Here is a 20,807-nt window from a genome sequence, read left to right on the forward strand (position 1 = left end):
ATAGGCTGGGGAGGAAAGAACTAGGGCAGGGTACCCTGGTGTGACTCACAAGCACGTGCACACACACACACACACACACAGACGCACTCGCTCACACACACACAAACCCACAGGAAAGGGCTCGATGGGAGAATTGCGTTATGATGCAAGTTCAGTTGGAGCACTAGTCAAGGCATGTTGGTCGTATGAAGGCACTGAAGCTGTGTAAATGTACATCTAACTATAAAAGGCAGAAATATATGTCTGTCTGTCTGTCTGTCTGTGGCTCTATTATATTAAGAACCGGGTATTGTATGAAGTTGACACATAGCAGGTGTCTGGCTCATAACTGAAGGATGTGCAGTGGTATCCGTGATGTTTGGTTGAACGATTTGCGAGAATTTAAAATCATTTGCGCCACCGTGATCCAACGTTCTCTCCGGCCAACGTTCTCTCCGGCCTCAAAGGATATTTTCTGACCATGGCAGTAGGTGGTGCTCTTGTAAACAAACAAATTGATATCGCTTTCGTTACCCTTACAATCCCCACTCTCTTTGTATTATAAAGTGAAAGACATGTAGATGAGTCCGTCAGACTAAATAGAGAACATAGGACAAGTACAAGCCTACACAGGTCGGCAACCTGCTGCCAACAACACCTTTGATCTACCATGTTTACAAATACAGTCAAAGTATTCTATCCCATTATTTTGTTTCATTGGTATTTTATTCTAATCTGGGGTGTGGTGTTAGTAGTTCATAGTGGTGTTCAAAGGAATGTTGACAGATTATTCTCCGCCCTCCTCCCTTCACAAATAATGTTCAGACATCTCTAGCCTGTACAGTGACCGCCTAGTGTTTTATTTTTTTCACAGCTTTCCCGGCGAGGACAGCTATAAACTGTCTGTCTGTCTGTCTGTCTGTCTGTCTGTCTGTCTGTCTGTCTGTGTGTGTGTGTGTGTGCGCATGTCTGTCTGTCTGTCTGTCTGTCTGTCTGTCTGTCTGTGTGTGCGCATGTCTGTCTGTCTGTCTGTCTGTCTGTCTGTCTGTCTGTCTGTCTGTCTGTCTGTCTGTCTGTGTGTGTGTGTGTCTGTCTGTCTGTCTGTCTGTCTGTCTGTCTGTCTGTCTGTGTGTGTGTGCGCATGTCTGTCTGTCTGTCTGTCTGTCTGTCTGTCTGTGTGTGTGTGTGTGCGCATGTCTGTCTGTCTGTCTGTCTGTCTGTGTGTGCGCATGTCTGTCTGTCTGTCTGTGTGTGCGCATGTCTGTCTGTCTGTCTGTCTGTCTGTCTGTGTGTGCGCATGTCTGTCTATCTGTCTGTCTGTGTGTGCGCATGTCTGTCTGTCTGTCTGTCTGTCTGTGTGTGCGCATGTCTGTCTGTCTGTCTGTCTGTCTGTCTGTCTGTGTGTGCGCATGTCTGTCTGTCTGTCTGTCTGTCTGTGTGTGCGCATGTCTGTCTGTCTGTCTGTCTGTCTGTGTGTGCGCATGTCTGTCTGTCTGTCTGTGTGTGCGCATGTCTGTCTGTCTGTCTGTCTGTCTGTGTGTGCGCATGTCTGTCTGTCTGTCTGTGTGTGCGCATGTCTGTCTGTCTGTCTGTCTGTCTGTCTGTCTGTCTGTCTGTGTGTGCGCATGTCTGTCTGTCTGTCTGTCTGTGTGTGCGCATGTCTGTCTGTCTGTCTGTCTGTGTGTGCGCATGTCTGTCTGTCTGTCTGTCTGTCTGTCTGTCTGTCTGTCTGTCTGTGTGTGCGCATGTCTGTCTGTCTGTCTGTCTGTGTGTGCGCATGTCTGTCTGTCTGTCTGTCTGTCTGTCTGTCTGTCTGTCTGTCTGTCTGTGTGTGCGCATGTCTGTCTGTCTGTCTGTCTGTCTGTCTGTCTGTGTGTGCGCATGTCTGTCTGTCTGTCTGTCTGTCTGTCTGTGTGTGCGCATGTCTGTCTGTCTGTCTGTCTGTCTGTGCGTCACACATTTTAAAAGCATTCAACAGCAAGTTGTCTACATCTGGGATTTACATGTTGACATGGCCTGGTCTGCCTCCCTCTAATCTCACCTGTACAGGTGTGCATGTGTGTTTATAGCCGAGATGCCCACAGTAGTAGACTGGTCCTAGCTGTAGTAGACCAAACATGGGCTAGGCCGGTGCCAAGCCACAGGGGGATTACCCTGGGAGTAATCACGGGCGACTATGCAGGGATTACACCTCTGACTCCCATCATCCATATCTGACTTAGATACAACCAGATTACAACTTGCCACGCATGTCCTGACTGAACATATCAACCGCAGGATGGAAGGGGGTTTGTCTGTGCACCGTGTGTATGTTTTGGGGATTTCTACCTCACTTTCTTTCGACATAGTATTCAGACGAAGTGTCCCGTTAAGGGGCCAGCCGTTATTAAACAGAGCAGGATGTTCCCTCATTCTGTCTCTTTCTCTGTCTTCTTTTCCCTATCCCTTTTTTAAAAACAGAGATGTAACTCAGACAGCTCAGACAGATTCCTGGTAGGGGGCCAGAGCGGAGAAGAACATCCACTCTTAGGTCAATGCTACAACACAGTAGGAGGAGAGTCATGGCACTGAAATATTGCTCACACCAAAACCGCCACCACTCTTAAGATTCCTGCCACTTTCCGTTGCTGAGGGGTTGTGTAGGCTACAGCTGTTTAAGCCATGGCTGCAGACTTTATTGTGAAAGCCAGAGTGCAATTAGTGACTTATAACTAACTATTAACGTCAATTTCCATCGGTAGAGAGGAAACCAAGACAATAGAGTAACACAACATTTAAAATGGGTAAATGGAGAAGCACGGTGGGATCATAAGGCTTAGGGTGAGGGAGTGGTAAGAGAAACAGAACCAACCTGTTTATGTGGCTGTCTGTATGAAGGAATAGATGACAAAACACTCAAAAGAAGCTGTGGGCGTGTTGGCAACTGACTGCTGAGAAACTAGTCCGGTCAGAGTTTCATGGAAATTAAAGAAGTTTTGAAAAGGCTTTACAAGTGGAAATACTGTACCGACCTACCTATCAAAGCGAGGAAGAGGTCACTCTGAAACACACTGATAACTTTCTCTATTGAGTGGCTAAGTCGAACGTCTTCTGTCTGGCCGACTTTAGCTCGATATTCCTCCAAGATCCGGAGGGCTCTACGAGCATCTGTTAAGAACAGAACCACAATGTCAAATCACAACACATGAATGAATGAACAAATGACAGTTGATGTAGGACACTCATAATTAAGATATTCACGTTCACACAACATCCGTTAAAATTGACATGCTGGTTGTGTTTTTCATGATTAGCGTTACAGGTGGAAATCTAAATAAGCACGTGCAAACATTGAGGATCACGCAGATAACAAACGAGTCATCAAACGATGACTTAACACTTCTACCGATTAAAGCCTCAACAAAGCTTTTTATGCAGAAAAACAAAGACACATTCGTATATCTTGATCAAAAACAGTTGACGTCCCCCCTCACCTTTCGTTTTCAGCGGCATGGCACATAAAGCTGCACGTCCAACGAAAAGTGTCAGCACTGGCTAGCAGCTCAGAGCTGCAGGTTGTTTGTGACACACTCCTTTGATGTCCTGCAGATGATCCGGGAAAATAGTTCGCACCGATCTCACAACATATCCTTCGTAACAAAAACAAAAACGAAATGCTGTATACAGTGGGCTCGACTTGCAATACAACTGCGGTCTAATGGCACAACGGAACTCCTATCTCACTCAACACGAAGAGCAAAGATGATATTGACCGTGGAGAAAACGCCGATGTTGCCACCTTTTGATGGTAGTGAGCCCACTCAATGACCGACACAATCCAATCCAATTGACAGTCTGTACAAGCTGCAAGAGAGGGGGATTCCTAAATCAGTATACGACATGGTTGCCTGGGTCCCGGTATACCGTGTTTGAAAACCTTCCTGCCAGACTAGTTAGGAAACTTTTAGACTATGACACATCACAGACCTCTGTAGCCGCAAAATATGACGGAAAGTAAAGATTGATTATCCTGGAACTGTTGTAGGTATATTGTCCATTTGCAGTAGGCTATGACATGTTGTTACATGACTACATACATTTTTTGTCAGTCTCTGTTCTGCTTTTTCTATGCTCTATGTCCACAAATTCCTTTTTCCTAGGGTCCTTTTACAGTGGCTCGCACCACTTTGAACTCTGGTTAAAGCTAATCCTATCTGCCATGTCAGTTGGAGCATGGAAGGTGTTTGAAGAGATTATACTTGGGATTCAGGGAATTGTAATCTTATCTGAAAGAAACAACGGATTAATGCTAATCCACACCTGATTAAAGCAAGAGAGTCTGCGAGGACAAAGCCATAGACCAATAAGTGCCTTTGCCTGTCATGCAGGCAACTTGAAGATCGAAATATTCGACCACAGATCTCAAACCAGACCTTGTAAGTATAGTCCTCTGGAAGATGAACACCCTGGGATCACCCTGATGTGACTGTAGACACATCAATGTGGTCAAGGGAGATCTAAGTCTCAAACACAAACCATGGGGCACGTCCCTGAAATCCACTGGTCCTTAAAACCCACGTTTTGCTGGTATGCTATCATGGTTGTTTTATGCACTGCCTCTTCCTGGAAGCTGCTTGTGGGCTCTGTGAATGCATTGTGATGTTAAGCAACATCTTTGTTCTCGGAACAAACAGATGCCTATTTCAGGGCTGTCTCAGACCTGAAATAGTTGTGTTTCTTGTAGTTCTGAAACCCTAGGTTTTTGTCCCAGATCTCTCTCTGTAGGCTATTACAGATAGTCCTTCTCCCTCTACCTTGCTTTTGCGCTTTTTAAGGCAGGCTCGCAACACAAATGTGTCCCAGATTGAATGCACTGTATGTGTGTATGATGAGAGAGAGCAAAACAGTGGCAACAGCCATATGAATTCCTATCCATATCATTATTCTTATGGTACAGTGAGTGCTATTGATTCCAAACGAGCATTCATGCATCATAAAGACCCCTACTACTGTACGCAGATCAGCTCTGTAGGACTGTATGGCCCCTGTGCCCACAATGTAGATCTTTGTGTCTCCATAGCAGACAGCTGACCCACTGTGTGTGTCCAGTTCATTAAGGCGGACAGCAGATTGGCTGAGACCCTGTCTGTTAACAGAGTGAAGGCACGACACACGCCACGGGTAACACAAGCTAACACCGACCATCCCTACTGCTCGAGCAGGGATTCAAACTCATGTTTCACTTTTAATTGAAAGTAGATGTTTACAGTAAATCTTCTGAAGAAATTATACTGAAACTGATTAAACTAATTGACTTAACCGACTTAACTTACTAGCCAATTTAAACTAATTAACTTGATTACCAACGTAACTAAATTATTGACTTAACTAATAAACCTACTCTGTTATTGTGGTACATAAACTAAACACCTGATTGAGTTTCAATGGTCCTTGTTTATGACTGCCCATGGTCTCAAAAGACTGTAGACTGAGCTGGTGCTGAAGGGTGTGGGCACATAGAAGGCATCATACAGGTCATGGAAATGACTGTTTTGGTGCATTATGGCACACTAATGGGTTTTTGCCATGACAGTACATTGATTTATGGATTGATTTGATGGCTTGGTGGTGGTCTCTATCTCTCTCTGTTATCCTCCCCTCACAGACACACATACACAAAAACACCCTGTCATTTCCGTGGGCATTACAGTATCGTTGTCCTCCATTGTTGGTTCTAGGCCCCACCAGCAGGCTGGGTCTTGTGAGAGTGGGAATGCCAGGCACCAGATACTACTGCCACCACAACACCCACCACTGTCCTGGGAACAGAGGCCCCTGTCACCCTGGGCCAGAAGACTGACAAGCCACTCGCTCTCTCAGCTGACCCGGGACCAGCCAGGATGCCGACGTCTGATGTCATTATAGTGGAGGCGATGTCATTGAGTGTCATTGTTTCGAATCTGAATGATGACACTGTGCAGACAGGAAGTGACTGTCGCGTAAGGGCAAGCCTCAGTTGTAGTTCAGATATAAAGAACGGCTATTCAGGTACTTTTGTTCCACGTTTATGCGCAAGTCAGTCGCTGTTACGAGAGTCCCCTTGTTCACGTCCCACTCGGTGTCCTCGATTGACGTCATCTTCCTTCCCACTCTAATTCTCCGTCTTAAATCCTCCTCCACTCCATTTACATGGCTCTGTTTGGCACATAACAGACCGGACAGCCCTTCTCGAAGACTACAGAGGACTTAGACAATAAGACAAGCTGTTTGATTTACCACCGAGTTTGGAGCTCAGCCTTTCCACAAACACACACTCAAAAACACACATACGCATCTGCAATTATACACACACACACACACTCAAAAACACAGATATGCATCTGCAGTTATACACACACACTCAAAAACACACATATGCATCTGCAGTTATACACACACACACACTCACTTGGACTAACGTGCACACGCGTACACTCGGAACATCACAGCGACGGGAACGATTATAATTCCTCTCTTGCCAAGCCCAGTCGTCAAACATTAGACGAAGGCGTGGGATTTGAACCTGTCAGCACGGGGTTCCCATTCACTCTCTCAGACACACAGACTCTCATGATCCCAGGTGTAACCCGCGAGCTCTGTCGTTTGTGTACCCGGCAGAGCGCAAACACCTGACCTGATAACAAACACCTGAGCTCCGGGTTATCACGGCGGACGTTTCCCACCCTGTGTTTCCCCTCCATACCTGTGGACACGACACCACCAGTCGGCCCTGCTCACCGTCCTCCGCCGTCATTCATCCTTTTTTAATATGTCGCTTCTCATAAGCTTGAGAGGACTTTACAAAGGGGACCATATGGTGAGATTATGACACAGCGATGAGACTTGACTCTCAGTCCCAGAAGACTGGATCAGGAGGATTGGAAACACACTGAGTTTAGCTACTGGTACAGCACCATGTACATTTACAACAAGAGGTTCACACCTTGTATTCTAATTGGATTTGTATTTTACCTGTATGTGTGTGACTGTGTATTTGTGTGTGTGCTGTGTAGGACTGGGTTTGTGTGTAGGATAAGCAGGGGTGCCTGGGTTCTTTAGACACTGGGCTGATCATGCCTGCAGAGACAGGTCAGAGAGGACTGGGTGCAGTAAAAAAAATGTAAGGGGGAGTGGTTAGATTTCTTTCTAAAATGGAAAGTCGTTTATTCTTTCTTTTGAATTTTTTCAAAAAAGCAATTCCCCAGGCTGTATTAGTGGTGGCGTAAGATCAGAGGCAATTTTTTCTTTAAATTAAAAAAACAGTTTTGGGGGAATCATGGACACCAATTAAACTAAACCAGGATAGAAATGACTAAGACACACACATGCTCACTCATGTGAGTGCACACACACACACACACACACAAACACTAGAAGAGGTAATGTGCTGCCCCCTACTGGCAGACTGTTGACCTAATTGTAATCGGACTCATGGAGGGACATCTTTCAAGTAAAAACCGTGCAGGGTAGGACAAATCTGAGATTTCTTAAAAAATAAAATAAATCTAGTAAAAAGTTTAGAAAAAGTAAACAAAAGGTTTTGAAAAGAAAGATTTTGAACAAATGTTTAGAAAAAAAGGTTGAAAAAAAAAAGGGTTAAAATGAAGTTGTAAAAGCCATCAGCCTCAGCCTGCATGCAGCACACTGGGGACTAGGGAACGAGGCACATGCATGTTTTGTACACGTGTTTGTATGTACGTGTGTGTGCTTGCATATGTGTGTTAGTTAAGTTACCTCAGCTCACCTGATGAAGTGGCCTAACCTGCCAGTCAGCTTCTGAATAAAGAACCAACCCTTCCAGGAAGTAACGCCTCATTCTTTACATTTAGTCATTGAGCAGACGCTCTTATCCAGAGGGACTTACACTAAGTACAGGGACATTCCCCCCGAGGCAATTAGGGTGAAGTGTCTTGCCCAAGGACACAACGTCATTTTATGAGCCAGGAATCGAACCGGCAAACTTCTGATTAATTGCTCGATTCCATAACCGCTCAGCCATCTGACGCCCATTCCCTTCTCAACTCTGATTCAAGTAGCACTGTATATCTAGCGATACAGTTGAGCGTGTGATTTAACCCTGCACAAGGTTCAATGAGATCTACAGTGCCTTGTTTTACTAAAGTCGAGATTCAGTCTGAATGATTTCATTACAAGCCACACACCACCATCTTCAGTTACAACCATCAAATAAAGAGCAGGGACTTGGTGTTCTGTGACCACTTCAACAACAGTGATTGGTCGACTGCCCAGGGGGTGGGCTAAGGTGATTGACAGCTGAAATGAACGGTGGAACTCAAACTCAAAAACATAATATCTTCCTGTAATACTTCCTCGTGAGAAGGCAGAAGGAGGCTGCAGCTAAGAGCTGATTGGAGGATGAGATCAAAGCTGCACTTATCAATAGTTAAAGTGGTTCAGATCGTATCTATCTGATAGATCACAATATGTCCACTATGATGGTTGCTCATCCAGGAGCTCCATTGTAAAATACGGAGTACCACAGGGTTCAGTTTTAGGCCCTCTGTTATTTTCACTCTATATGTTGCCTTTAGGAAACATAATTAGAAGTTTTGGGGTAGATTTTCACTGCTATGCAGATGATACTCAGCTATACATGTCTATAAAGCCGGGAGAATTTCCACATGCTATGGAAACCTGTGTTTCCGGGTTGAAAACTTGGATGACTGCAAATTTCCTTCTTCTTAATTCGGATAAAACCGAGGTTCAAATTTTTGGTCCGAAAAAACACAGAAATAATTTATCCCATCTAACCTTAGACTTAGACGGCGTCAAAGTATCTCAAAGCCAGCTGGTAAAAAATCTGGGAGTCACAATGGACCCAGACCTTTCATTTGAGTACCATATTAAGCAAATCACCAGAACAGCATTTTTCCATCTACGTAATATTGCCAAAATACGAAAATTCCTCTCAAAGGATGATGCTGAAAAACTAATACATGCTTTTGTTACGTCCCGATTGGACTACTGCAATGTGTTGTTCTCTGGCCTCCCAATTACCTACCTAAAAAACTTACAGCGGGTGCAAAATGCTGCTGCTAGACTATTGACTAAAACTAGAAAGTTTGATCATATAACATCGACTCTTATCTCTTTACACTGGCTCCCTATCCAAGCCAGAGCTGATTTCAAAGTTCTACTACTAACTTACAAATCTCTGCATGGATTGGCACCACTGTACCTCTCCGGTCTCCTTGCACCCTATTGCCCCGCAAGGTCTCTAAGATCTCAAAATGCCGGCTATCTGGTAATACCCAAAGTTAAGAAAAAAACTGCTGGAGGTAGGGCGTTCTCATATAGAGCACCTCTTCTTTGGAACAAATTACCCATCTCAATTAAGGAAGCTGATACTGTCTCGACATTTAAAACTAGATTAAAAACGTTCTTGTTTAGTCAATTCTATGATTGTTAAAGGGAAGTATGTGTGTACTTTCTATGTAAACCTGGGATGTGTGCTTGCCTATGTGTGTATCACATGTAACTTTTAAATTTTAATTATAGCTTATGTTCACATTGCCCAGCTAGATGTTACAAATAAAGTAAACCTGTTACTGTATATTGTTAGTATTATTATTATTATAGTTCCGTTGCTGTATATTGTTACTGTTATAGTTTTTATTACTAGTTGGAGACAACGGGGGACTGGCTGTTTTCATCCTTATTCGTATAAGTATAACCTACTTTAGAGTTCTTTCCCCTGGAACAGATTTCATGTTCCAACTGAGGGGGGCTGTCGTTGTTTTGGTGTGTGGGGCTGCATCAAATACCCTTTTTGCTCTGTTAAATCGCTGCACTAGTCCACACTTGACCGGTGGGGATCTCATTCTATTTTGACTGTAACTGTTAGCTGCTCCTGGCATTCTCTAATCCCTGCTCTCCTCTCTGTCCACCCCCCACACATTCCCTGTGGTGTGGGGGGTTTGAGCTGTCAGGACCTGCTTGGTCGTCGGTCTGCCAACGCTGAACCAGGTCGTCACCCGGAATCCAGTCTCCATGACGGCCAACAGCGAGTTTCCCGGTCCCATCCAACGTCTATAAAGCCGAACAATGGATTTTGGTGTTTCAAAACCCATTGACACTGTATGACTATGTTTAGCTTGTGTTCTGCTCCTCTCTCTTACCAACCGTCTCTGGAGGAGGGGATCCCTCTCTGAATTGCTCCTCCCAAGGTTTCTTCCATTTTTTCTCCCGGTGGGAGTTTTTCTGGGAGTTTTTCCTTGTCTTCCTTGAGGGTTTAGGTTGGTTGAGGGGCAGTTCTATGGGCGCATGTGAAGCCCTCTGTGACATGCTTGCGTGTAAAAAGGGCTATACAAATAAATTTGATTTGATTTGATTTGAGTTAAAGAACATGTTCAAGGATAAAACGTGCAAAAAGGCAAAAGTATTATGCAGAAATCACAAAACACCCATTCATACCAGGTGATACAAGAATATCTGTTGAGTTGATAATCATAAGAGGGTAGAATGAAATGACTGAAAATCAAATTCACTCCGGTACAGTGCTAAATGTAAATCATTATTGTAAGACTGTACTGTACAACCTGCTAGTGTGCTGTTTCACTTGGTTGACTGTTCTGTGGGTTTCATTCAGGAGGAAGTGATGTCACTAGATGTTTGAGGAGTTGTAACTGTCAAACTGCGGAGACTTCCCTTTCTTTCTTCACCTAGAAAACACCATCTGGAACAAACTGTTAGAGTCCACACACAGGCTTAACCTCATGTTAATGCTCTGCTTCACTTCCTGTCAACCTGCCATTACAGTTCACTAGAGCAGTAAATCATAGCGTTTTTCATATTTTCCTTTAAAAAGCAGAAAATATCGTTACGTAACCCATTTCAAGCTGAAAAGATCCCCCGGCATGATACACTGAGTTGGAATTTTTAGTTTCTTGCTGTATGTACCTATGATGAACACCAGATGGCAGTATAGTTGTATGAAACACTACGTGGGGTTATCTGTCACTTTCTGGAATTGTGGACTCTAAAGTCTCGTATTTAAAAATCCTTTGCCCACCTCCAAAGAGGGAGGGAGAGAGACAGAAAGAAAGAGATCTACTGAGAGAGGGAGGGATAGAGAGATAAAAACAGAGATAGAGAGAGAAAGGGGGAGAGAGGGAGAGACAGAGAGAGAGAGAGAGAGAGAGAGAGAGAGAGAGAGAGAGAGAGAGAGAGAGAGAGAGAGAGAGAGAGAGAGAGAGCAGTGGGGGAAAGGGAGGACTTAGATCGAGAAAGTTAAACATACACAGTGGAAAGGGGACAAAGAGCAGAGGGACAGACTGAGTGAATCCTTCTCTCCATCAACGGTGCAGGCATCCCATCATCCTGGATTGGTAGTTGGGTAGTATCTGTCCCTGTGGAGGAGTCAGATGGCTGAGTGGGTTAGGGAATCGGGCTGGTAATCAGAAGGTCGCTGGTTTGATTCCCAGCTGTGCCAAATGACGTTGTGTCCTTGGGAAAGGCACTTCACCCTACTTGCCTCGGGGAGAATGTCTCTGTACTTACTGTAAGTCGCTCTGGAGAAGAGCGTCTGCTAAATGACTAAATGTAAATGTGGAGACCATAGGATTTCAGCCTGCCATACCCAAACGGAATGGCAAGTTTTCAACTGTAACAATATCTGAACAGTACTTCAATGTGTGTGTGTGTGTGTGTGTGTGTGTGTGTAAGCGAGAGTGGGTGCTTTCGCACACATGAATATGACTTTGATTGCAACATGGTTCACTGTGTTCCCCAATCCACCTGCAGTACAGTCACATCCAGCACCTTCTCTTTGTCTCCGACAAGAAACCCATAGACTATCCTCTTCCTGCTAATGAAGAACCAATTTGCACCTCGGTATTCATATCACTACATCACACGGGAGTTAACCAAAACCTATAAACAGCGTCAGGGTGGGGATTGGTGGTTGGGCTGTGGCTAATAAAAAGTCTCGGCCTACGGGAGAGGTAGAGGGAGGTCTGGTAGCTGGGCCGGACCAACGGTAAAGGCCACTGCAGTCTAGAACTCTAACCCTAACCGTAGCCCGGTCCCTGAACCCCAACCCTAAAAACAGGGTCAGGGTTGGGCTGTGGCTAACCCTAACCCTAACCTGGGCCCTTAATGATGGGTTTAATCTAGTTTTCGTCAATTCCTTTTCACTTTCAAAACATGATTTGAACTACTGTTGTGTATGCACACTGCAATTCTGCAATTCTAGTCACAGATTCAAAAAAATTATAATCCTGGTTGTTAAGTGTTACTTTTGGATGCCTTTAGGCCAAGCAAACAAGTACAATTGTATTCAAAGTGTGTTTTGATTTTAGATTTACTTAGGATGATTTAACATAATGTGAAGAGTGGGAGCAGAGGACTATTATAACCTCTCTTGAGAAAAACACCATCTGGACCTGGGAGAGGTGGATGAAGAGAGGGGTGGATTGAGGGAGGGAAGGAAGGAAGGCTGTGGGGGGGGGGGAACTGGGGGCCGTTGTCTTGGCCTTTGAGGCTGGGCAGGGTAGGGGGTGGGTTTGAGGTCAGAGGGGAGGAGGGCCACTTGGCTCCGACCCCGTTGTCATTAGCGACACCCCCCTCAGGGGCCTCTTGCACAGCTGGTGTGGTCTCTCACCTGTAGCCCCCCCCCCCCCCCCCGTCTCCTCCCCCTCACTCCCCCCAACCCTTCCCCCGCACAACCCCCCAGGGCCCCCCTCGGTCCTCTCTCCTCATCCTCCCTTCAGTCTCCTCCCTCAGCGCCCCCCACCCCCTCCACCACGCAACCCTCCCCCCCCCCCCCTTAGTCCCTCCTCACCCTGACTTCAGCCCCTCCCCCTCCCCTTCAGTCCCCTCCAACGCCTTCTCTCCACCTACACCTGCTTTCTCCTCCTCAACTCCACACTTCATTCTACCCCCCCCCCCCCCCACACACACACACACACACACACACGCTCACCATTTTCTGACGTTTTCTTTTTTTCACCAGTGCTGAGTCCTAATTGGGAAGGGCTGTCATTCTTTATAGTCTGGTTGCAGGTGGTGTTCATAAGAAAGCCTGTTAACATCACTACACTGCCTGAGTAACACTCTGACAACAACCTTTTTACATACTCTCTACAGCTACTGTGTGGATTCACTTCTACAGACACAACTAGTCCACACACACACAGCCAGTTCTGCCTCCCTTCAAACAGTTCTCTCAATTCAGGAAGCCTACACCACAAAGTGCTGCTGCATTTCCACTCTGACATACTCTCTCAGATCTCTGAAGAACACTCCTACCTAACCCATGTGACAGGAAGTATGCCGCTTTATGTCTGTTTCCATCCACTATTAAAGCCCCAGCCTTAGTCTTTGTGAGCCCACTTGAAGCTCAACCACAGAGACTGCAGACACTAAGGACACATCTCAATTCTCTGCAGTGGCTTCCTCTTCCGATTTTCCTTTTCCACCAGTAAATCCAAGTTTCTCTGTGCGGCTCAGTTCTGTCCTGGATATGTCTAGGTGAAGAGGAAGGTTTTAAGAGAAGGCTTCAACATCAAGCTGTTGAGATGCACCCTTTTGTGGGTAATTTTAGATGTGTTTGACTCTGAATCACATAATTTGCTTATTTGAACTTACCAGCCTACTTTACAATTCTAGGTATGTAACTACAGAGTCACTATGCCCACACATTAGTTGGATTCAACTAAATTGTATTTACTTATTTTTGTTAACCCCGCCCCATCTCCCACCAAGCTTGTGTTATATTCATTCCACATTGAAAAAAATGTGTATCGGAAGGAAATGATTCAGTCAGGTAAATTTATTGAAAGCAATAGAATTTACCAGATGTTGAAATCTTAAGGCATGAATAATTTACATTGATGTACATCTGTAATGGGCCAGTAAAACAACATGAACAGCTTTATCTGTAGATCAACCTTCTAGGGAGTGGAGAGCTGAGTTTTTTGTATGACAAATCGGTCCGTGTCGCTGCTGCTGTGTGACAGGTACAATCAAATGAAAAAAATAACTCTAATCACAACAAAATTAAGAACTCACAAAATAAAATTCGGGTTTATTGTCATACAACAAAGTCACACATACATTGAACAGGCCACAACATACCAACAGCAATGGAGCAGACAGTCAGAAATGAGGCTCAGCTCTTTCCTTAGGCCTTGCCGTCTCATACAAACAAACTACATATGGTACAACTAAGGAACAATTACAAACTTACTGGAATGCTTGAATTGAATTATGTTCTGTCATTTGTACAAGTTTTGTGTCATAACATGAGCATGGGCTAACCACAAGTAAAGTCTATTTCATAAGCAACTTCAAAGCACCGCTTGGTAACCAGAGATCACAGTTGAAAATTGGCTGACCTCCTAACAATATTTACAAAAATATAAAATGTAAATAAAAATACAAACAAATTCTGCTTTTAAAGTATCTTGTTAAGAAGGTAGAACTTTGAAGTCTTCTGGGTTTTTTCTAAAAAATTTGCAGTTGGTTTTTGTGTGTATGGACGTGAGGCTCTGAGTGATAATGATCATGGATTCCTCTGGGAGACACGCGTGTGTGTGGCGTGTTGAGGGTCGGCTGACTGGCGGGGGGGGCTCCAGCAGAGACAGGGGGACGGGGGTCGAGGAGGGGATCCTAATCATCATTGGTCTTCTGTTTCTTAGTTCCAACATCATCCTGTGAAGAGGAGTCACGAATCAACTATGTATCACACTTACACACACGCTAAGCCTTTTAATTCTACCGTTTATAATTTGGTAAATTGTCTTTGTTTTTTTTTACCTCGTCGTCATCATCGTCTTCCGCTGCCCTCTTGCCGGTGCCTCCATCTACATCATCATCATCCTCATCATCATCATCTCCTACACAGAGAGAAGAAAAGGTTCGATGCTTGCTGTAGCAGCTTTTGGCCACTAGGGGGTGCTCTAACCAAGCTGTTTTTCTGGTCCAACCCCAGTGTAATACAGTGGATTAACAGCTCATGCATTCCTGTCACTTACACAAACGTGTCAGAGGTTACACTCTATCATAAGGTAGTAGTGGTGTGTTTTGTAGCGTGTGTGTGTGTGTGTGGGTGTGTGAACAGCTGTTCTCTTGAGTATGACTGAGATGTAACCCTGTAGTCCAATAGATCCTTTATACGGATTTACAGATTTGTAGTTGTGGCTTGATAACCCGTGTATGACAGACTTCAGAACACCCACCCTCTGCATCCTCGTCCTCGTCTTCCTCGTCTCCCACGTCATCCTCATCCTCGTCTACCTCGTTGTCCTGGTCACCGTTCTCCTCCTCCTGCTGGACACGCGCATCAGATTAGCGCAACAAAGGGCCATAAAGGAACATTTCGAAGTGGCTGATCAAGTTTACACTTTGTAATTTCCACAGAAATGAGATGTGGGATCATAGATGTTATGAAATCTATCCAACTTTGAACTACAAAGCTAATATTTTTAGGCTGATTAGACTGAGACGTATTTCGATGAGAAATGCGTCAACACAGATGAGGCCCGTGGACATTCCTGGGGGCATACGGAAACGGAAGGTAAAGTTCTGAATCCTTACAACTTTGCCGTTAGCTGGGGCATCTTTTCCATTTTCTGCCTCCTCCACAAGTTTCTTCTCTTTGAGGTCCTGCAAGAGTAACATTGAGAACTTTAATACACGGAAAAGTCAAGAGCTATGTCAAGACAAAATTGGAGACAAGATGTGACTCTTTTTAATTTAGCATGTTAAGTTGTATCAAAGTGTTTCCTATCCTCCAACATTAGTGGTTGGATGTTGTCACACCTCTGAGGGTCCACTCGTACCTTCGTCTAAACGTGTAAAGCTTTCGTTTCTTTTGAAAAGAGCAACTTTGATCCTTTAAGTTCCTATTGGACGTTTTTCCTTCATCTCTCCCGCCTACTTTTATAGAAGTGTTGCAACCTGAAACCATGATGGAGCTGTGCGCAAAAAACAGTGTAGTTCAGTCGAGGACGCGCGTCATAGGAATCTATAAAGACACGCCCGGAAAAGGACTACAATTCCCATTTTGCATAGATGATCGTTCTAGACCGGCCAATGAGAGCACACAATAAACGGTACCAGAAGGAGGCTGACTAAATTAACGCCATGGACTGGAGACAATAGCGCCAAGAAAGGATACGTTCAACCGACTATAAATAAAATGTAGTCTACACCTTTTACATCTGTAACATATAAAGGAATATATATAGGCCTAAATATTCTCAAAATAATATCACGTTATTTTGGGGCATTTTCCCTTATGTGCTTGATCATTCTTTCTCTTCAAAAATAACATGAAAACACGTGTTCTTTATTTAGTGGTATTAATGTAACCTATCTTCGATTAGCCCAAGCCATTGCTTTCGTTCATTCGGTTTTAAAATCCGGAGCCATGAGCCTCGAGCCTCAAACCGGCAACATCACGCCTCCACCGCCTCTTTCCCATCACCTTTACTTGCCATCAACGATCGCTCGATGAGCCAGCTACATATAGACTGCAACATCAGCGCCCGCACTGGCGAAGAGGTAGAACTAGTCGGATGCACATTCATCCAGTCAATACAGGCACAAACCACAATTCGAGCGGTAACAGGGTTATCAACATGGTTGTTTGATCAGCAAAAGACGTGCTTGACCAGGGATAAAGATAAGTGAGCACAAAAAACCTTCCAGCTTGCATTTGGTTCAGCGGGTCATAGTGCCGAGTGATTTACAATATTTAATGAAAAACGATCAGAGTCTTATGTTGGCCTCATTAAGACGTAGCCTAATGGTGTTGAGCCCAGATAACCATATCTATGTTATGCTGCCGCGAGGGATGCGTTTGTGAAAGAGGAAAACGCTTCCACTTTCACAGCTCAACTTTTTTCCCCTCGCGCTCACCTCCTCTCAGTTTTTTCATATTGGCATTACGCGCCGCGGGGAGTGAAATCCATGTCGATTTACCCTTGTTAGGGCTCGAGGTAAAAATCACAGTATGGTACCCGACCGTTCAGCACGCGAAAGGCATACGCTTTATTTGACTTAAATGGTTAGTCTGATTTTACGACAGTTTCCAAACACACGATTATAAACCTCGCACACAGAGGAGTGCTCAAGAACGATTTTTTTTGTCGATTAATGGTCTTGGTCACGGAGCGACGGAGTCTCCAAGAGTCCGATGGCAACAGTGACACATGCGCGCGGACGAAACCCGGTGGAAACAAGACCTTAACTGAGTTTATCCATGTAAGTAAGGCTGCGCTTTACTCGTACTCCGTGCGCTATCAGCTCTTGTGCTGAACAGTTACTTACAACATAACTGAGCTCCGTTTCCCAACTCATTCACAGACTAAATCATATTTGCCATAGAGACGTTTAGCCTACACCTCTGGATCTTTGCGCGTTTAAAATACACATTTTAAGCGCTAAAAGGGAAAATGATTTGACACCATACCACATTCTACAGACTTCTGTCAAATGTACTTCCATAAAACGTTCTCCTAAACACAATGGTACCGATTCAAGAATCTCAACCGGGTACGACAGCTCGGTGCGCGGCATGAATTAGGAGAAGGGACCCTTGATATGTGTCCGTCGCGAGAAACGTGTGCTATTGGTAATAGCCTAGGTTATTAATCACGGTACACTCAAAGATATGTACATGGTTTAATGCTAATTTAAAATAGATGCATCAAGTGGATAGATTTGGATAAACAAAGGACCCGCGCACTCTCCGGGGCAGTAAAAGCGCTGGCGGCGACTGTTTCAAGAGCGAGGACAACTTTGGAGGGCTCGCTACATTATTTGATGTTCTGTATCATTGTGTCCAATGGAAAGTGCTGTCGTTTTCTACATCCTCTTCATGCGCCATAACACAAAGCGTGATGTCTGACGAATAAACACTTGTCCCGGCTTTACATAGTTGCGTCTTTCCATTCAAAACAATTAATCCTGTGTTGGTTTTGATACAAGAAAGTGTAGATATTGAGATTTATCCATCATTCGAGTCCCTCTTTACTTACCTTTGCGGTGAGCTCCTTACTTTTTTCGACTTTTGTGTCTGCCATTTTTGTCTAAGGTTAATAAATGCTCCAAAATGTTATTAGGGATCAGAATAAATAATAATACGGTTCACTATGTCTGACCACAGCAAAAGAAAAAAAAGACTTGTAGTGCCAGTGGCAACCTTGGTCGGCGGGGGAGCTTGTAATATAGAGTTGTGGGCGGAGTCGAGGGCCGACCACTGTGATGTGATTGGTCCTTAAGTCCAGAAATGTCTACGTCTGATTGGTTTGGTGGGAACAATGGACAGTATTTCCAGAACCACTGGTCACACCCCCTAACCAGCCTACCCAAATCGTTACCGTGACGAGTGGCTGTCCGTCCCCGCGCGGGGATTGATGACCCGCATACATACTCCCTGTCAACAGGAGATTAAACTTATCAAAGTGGACGATGCTAGCGTCATGACGTTATTTATGTTTACCATTCATTGAAATAAACGATTTATACAGCCATGCCCACCACTGTGCATAGGTTTCCCACTACTCATAGACCTAAACGTTTGGTGCTTATGTACACTCTCAAAATATAGGTAAATGTAATAACGCACGGCTTATCATATACTCTGACTTTCTAGGGTTTCTGTCTCATTAATGGAAAGTACTCGTCCACGCATGCTCCGCAGTAGCTACTTCAGCAAGGTGCCCAGGGACAGGTAGGTAAGTGAACAAAGCCGGGATAAGAAAGGAACTAGTCTGGATATGCAGCACCTAACTACCATAAGGATAGGCTGCAAGCACTTCAAACATTCTCTGTAGCTTATTGCAGCATTCTGAGAACGTACCCCTCTCCAGTTTACTCACGACAGACTGACAGATCCCCCGCCTCACCAGCCCCTCCTTCTTCTTCTCCTCCTCCACCTCACCCCCTCCTTTCCGTCTCTCTCTCTACCTCCCCCCTTCTCCCCCTCCCCTCTCCGCATACTCCCCCACTCTTTTTTTTCGCTACCCCATCCCTTTCTCTGCAACCCTCGCCGCGCCTGCGCACTGTGAGGCACAGAGGCGCATCTATCTTCGGACTCAGCCATTGTGTGAGACTGAAGGTCGAAGTCGCAGATAACCAATTTGCCAGAGTGACTTCTGGAGATGCCTCCGGCATCACTGGTGCAAGACGTATTGTTTTAACCTATCAACTACATTTCAAATTTCGGCTAGGCCTACCTTTAAACCATGACAAATACACCGAGACATTATCACCGTAATTATCACCGTGTTAGCCTAAACTACGCTGTGTACTCATGTCTCATAAGAAAATAACCGAAAACCGTTCAAAGGTCACTTTCTTTAAAGCATTTGTATATTTTTGCATTGAAGTTTCTTTTCCGCGTGAATGTCTCCTGATAGTGAAAGGGAGTCGTGTTACCCTACCAAGATGGCTTTCCACAGATGCCATATGGCGTCGTGGTTGTAAAATAAGCCATCTCATTGGTAGATGAACTGGAGCAAACGCAAACCTGACGCTTTGCGGGTGTGGATTGGATGTCCCGAATGTCAATCTATTCACAGTGCCCGACTTATGGTGTTTTGTAAAACCCGGAGAGAGCGAAATGGATTGGTGTCATTCTGCGAGTGTGTTCAAGGTAGGCTATAGAAGAGTGGGACTGGTCTTGGTTCAGCTGTAGCTCCTCGACTGTCGTTGGTTTGGTTTGGATAAAGAGAGGGCAAACCGATTTGAGATCTGTTTCTATCTCAAATTAGAGCATGCTTCCAGCACTGCATTACAGGAACGCGCAAAAACAAACGAGGTAACATGTAGACAAGGAGAAAACTGGGATTCCACCAATATAGTTCAAAGTGACTATCGTAGACTGCCTGTAGTTAGTCTTGTAACTTTCCAAGTTTGCACCTTTACTGCTCAGAAATGCCCATAACCAAAATAAAATAAAAGGAATATTTTGGAGGAATTTCTCTATCTATTCTTAAACATTTTGAAAGTGTTCTAAAAAACGTGTTTGGTCTATGTACTTGGACATGCAGTAAAAAGCCCTTTACATTTTTTGTATGTACATTTCCAGACCAAACTTCCTCAAGAAGGTAGCATTCCAACACAGTTGCTACTCTGTTGTACAAGTGAAACATTTCGAGAAGGCCCCTATGGGCTAGTGCATGTTGTAACCTGTAGTTAAGATGCAGAGTGAGATGAAAAGCATGCACGCACGCACACGCACACGCACACACACACACACACACACACACACACAACACACACACACACACACACACACACACACACACACACACACACACACACACACACACACACACATACATACCTCACTAGCTTTACTAAATGTTGTTTCATCTGGCTTGGACTTTGTTTAGTACCAGCATGCACTGTCTATCAACAGAAGTATTGTACTTGTCTTTAGTAGTGCAAACTGCTCTGTCATCAAACAGGCTGACTTTGATGGGCATGTGTTCATTGCAGATGGACTAAAACTCCTTGTTGTGTTCAGAAGTCAGCGTTGAGGGGAAGTGAGAGGAGGGTGTGTGTGTGTGTGGTGGCAGGGGTTGAGAGGGGTGTTTCGACCTCCGCTCCCTTCTCTCTCTCCCTCTAGTGGAGCTCAGAGTGATGCCCGCACTGAGGTGGACAGGACCCCTGGTGGGGGGGGGGGGGGGGCAGCAGGTGGACAGGACCCCTCTTTACATGGCCCCCGCCGAAGGACACACACTCGACCTGCTGGATGAGCAGCTCCACCTGACCCCCACCAGGACCAGAGAAGAAGAAGAGAGAGGCTGAGAGAAGAGAGGTTCTGGTTTACACAG

General features: G+C 44.9%; 2 protein-coding genes across 3 annotated transcripts in view; both read right to left on the bottom strand.

Annotated features, from left to right (window-relative positions):
• The window catches only part of LOC124472351 (disks large homolog 1-like), a 59,546-nt gene extending 55,394 nt beyond the window's left edge, over window positions 1-4,152 (bottom strand). Inside the window, exons 1-2 of the mRNA XM_047027138.1 lie at window positions 3,453-4,152; window positions 2,995-3,126 (exon numbers count right to left, since the gene is read on the bottom strand). Coding sequence (XP_046883094.1) covers window positions 2,995-3,126; window positions 3,453-3,471 — 151 coding nt within the window. The 5' untranslated portion in view covers window positions 3,472-4,152. The remainder of the gene's footprint in view (window positions 1-2,994; window positions 3,127-3,452) is intronic.
• Window positions 4,153-14,016: 9,864 nt separating this feature from the next.
• On the bottom strand, window positions 14,017-18,180 carry ptmaa (prothymosin alpha a). 2 transcript variants are annotated; one of them, XM_047028142.1, is made up of 5 exons: window positions 18,003-18,180; window positions 15,556-15,624; window positions 15,198-15,285; window positions 14,776-14,855; window positions 14,017-14,670 (listed from the first exon to the last, which is right to left on the bottom strand). In XM_047028142.1, the coding sequence occupies exons 1-5, from the start codon at window positions 18,045-18,047 to the stop codon at window positions 14,629-14,631; spliced, it is 324 nt and encodes a 107-aa protein (XP_046884098.1). In that variant the 5' UTR covers window positions 18,048-18,180; the 3' UTR covers window positions 14,017-14,628. The 2 variants fall into 2 exon arrangements, with proteins under 2 accessions (XP_046884098.1, XP_046884097.1); XM_047028141.1 differs by having other exon boundaries at window positions 15,198-15,288.
• Between the last annotated feature and the right edge of the window lie 2,627 nt (window positions 18,181-20,807).

Source organism: Hypomesus transpacificus, chromosome 10 (genome assembly GCF_021917145.1).
Source record: "Hypomesus transpacificus isolate Combined female chromosome 10, fHypTra1, whole genome shotgun sequence".
Taxonomy (NCBI): domain Eukaryota; kingdom Metazoa; phylum Chordata; class Actinopteri; order Osmeriformes; family Osmeridae; genus Hypomesus; species Hypomesus transpacificus.

Coding starts and splice junctions, on each gene's coding strand:
- ptmaa (XM_047028141.1), bottom strand. CDS start 18,047: ATGGCAGACACAAAAGTCGAAAAAAGTAAGGAGCTCACCGCAAAG. Junction 15,625..18,002: donor GTAAGGAGCTCACCGCAAAG/GTAAGTAAAGAG, acceptor TTACTCTTGCAG/GACCTCAAAGAGAAGAAACT. Junction 14,856..15,197: donor CGAGGACGAGGATGCAGAGG/GTGGGTGTTCTG, acceptor CTCTCTGTGTAG/GAGATGATGATGATGAGGAT.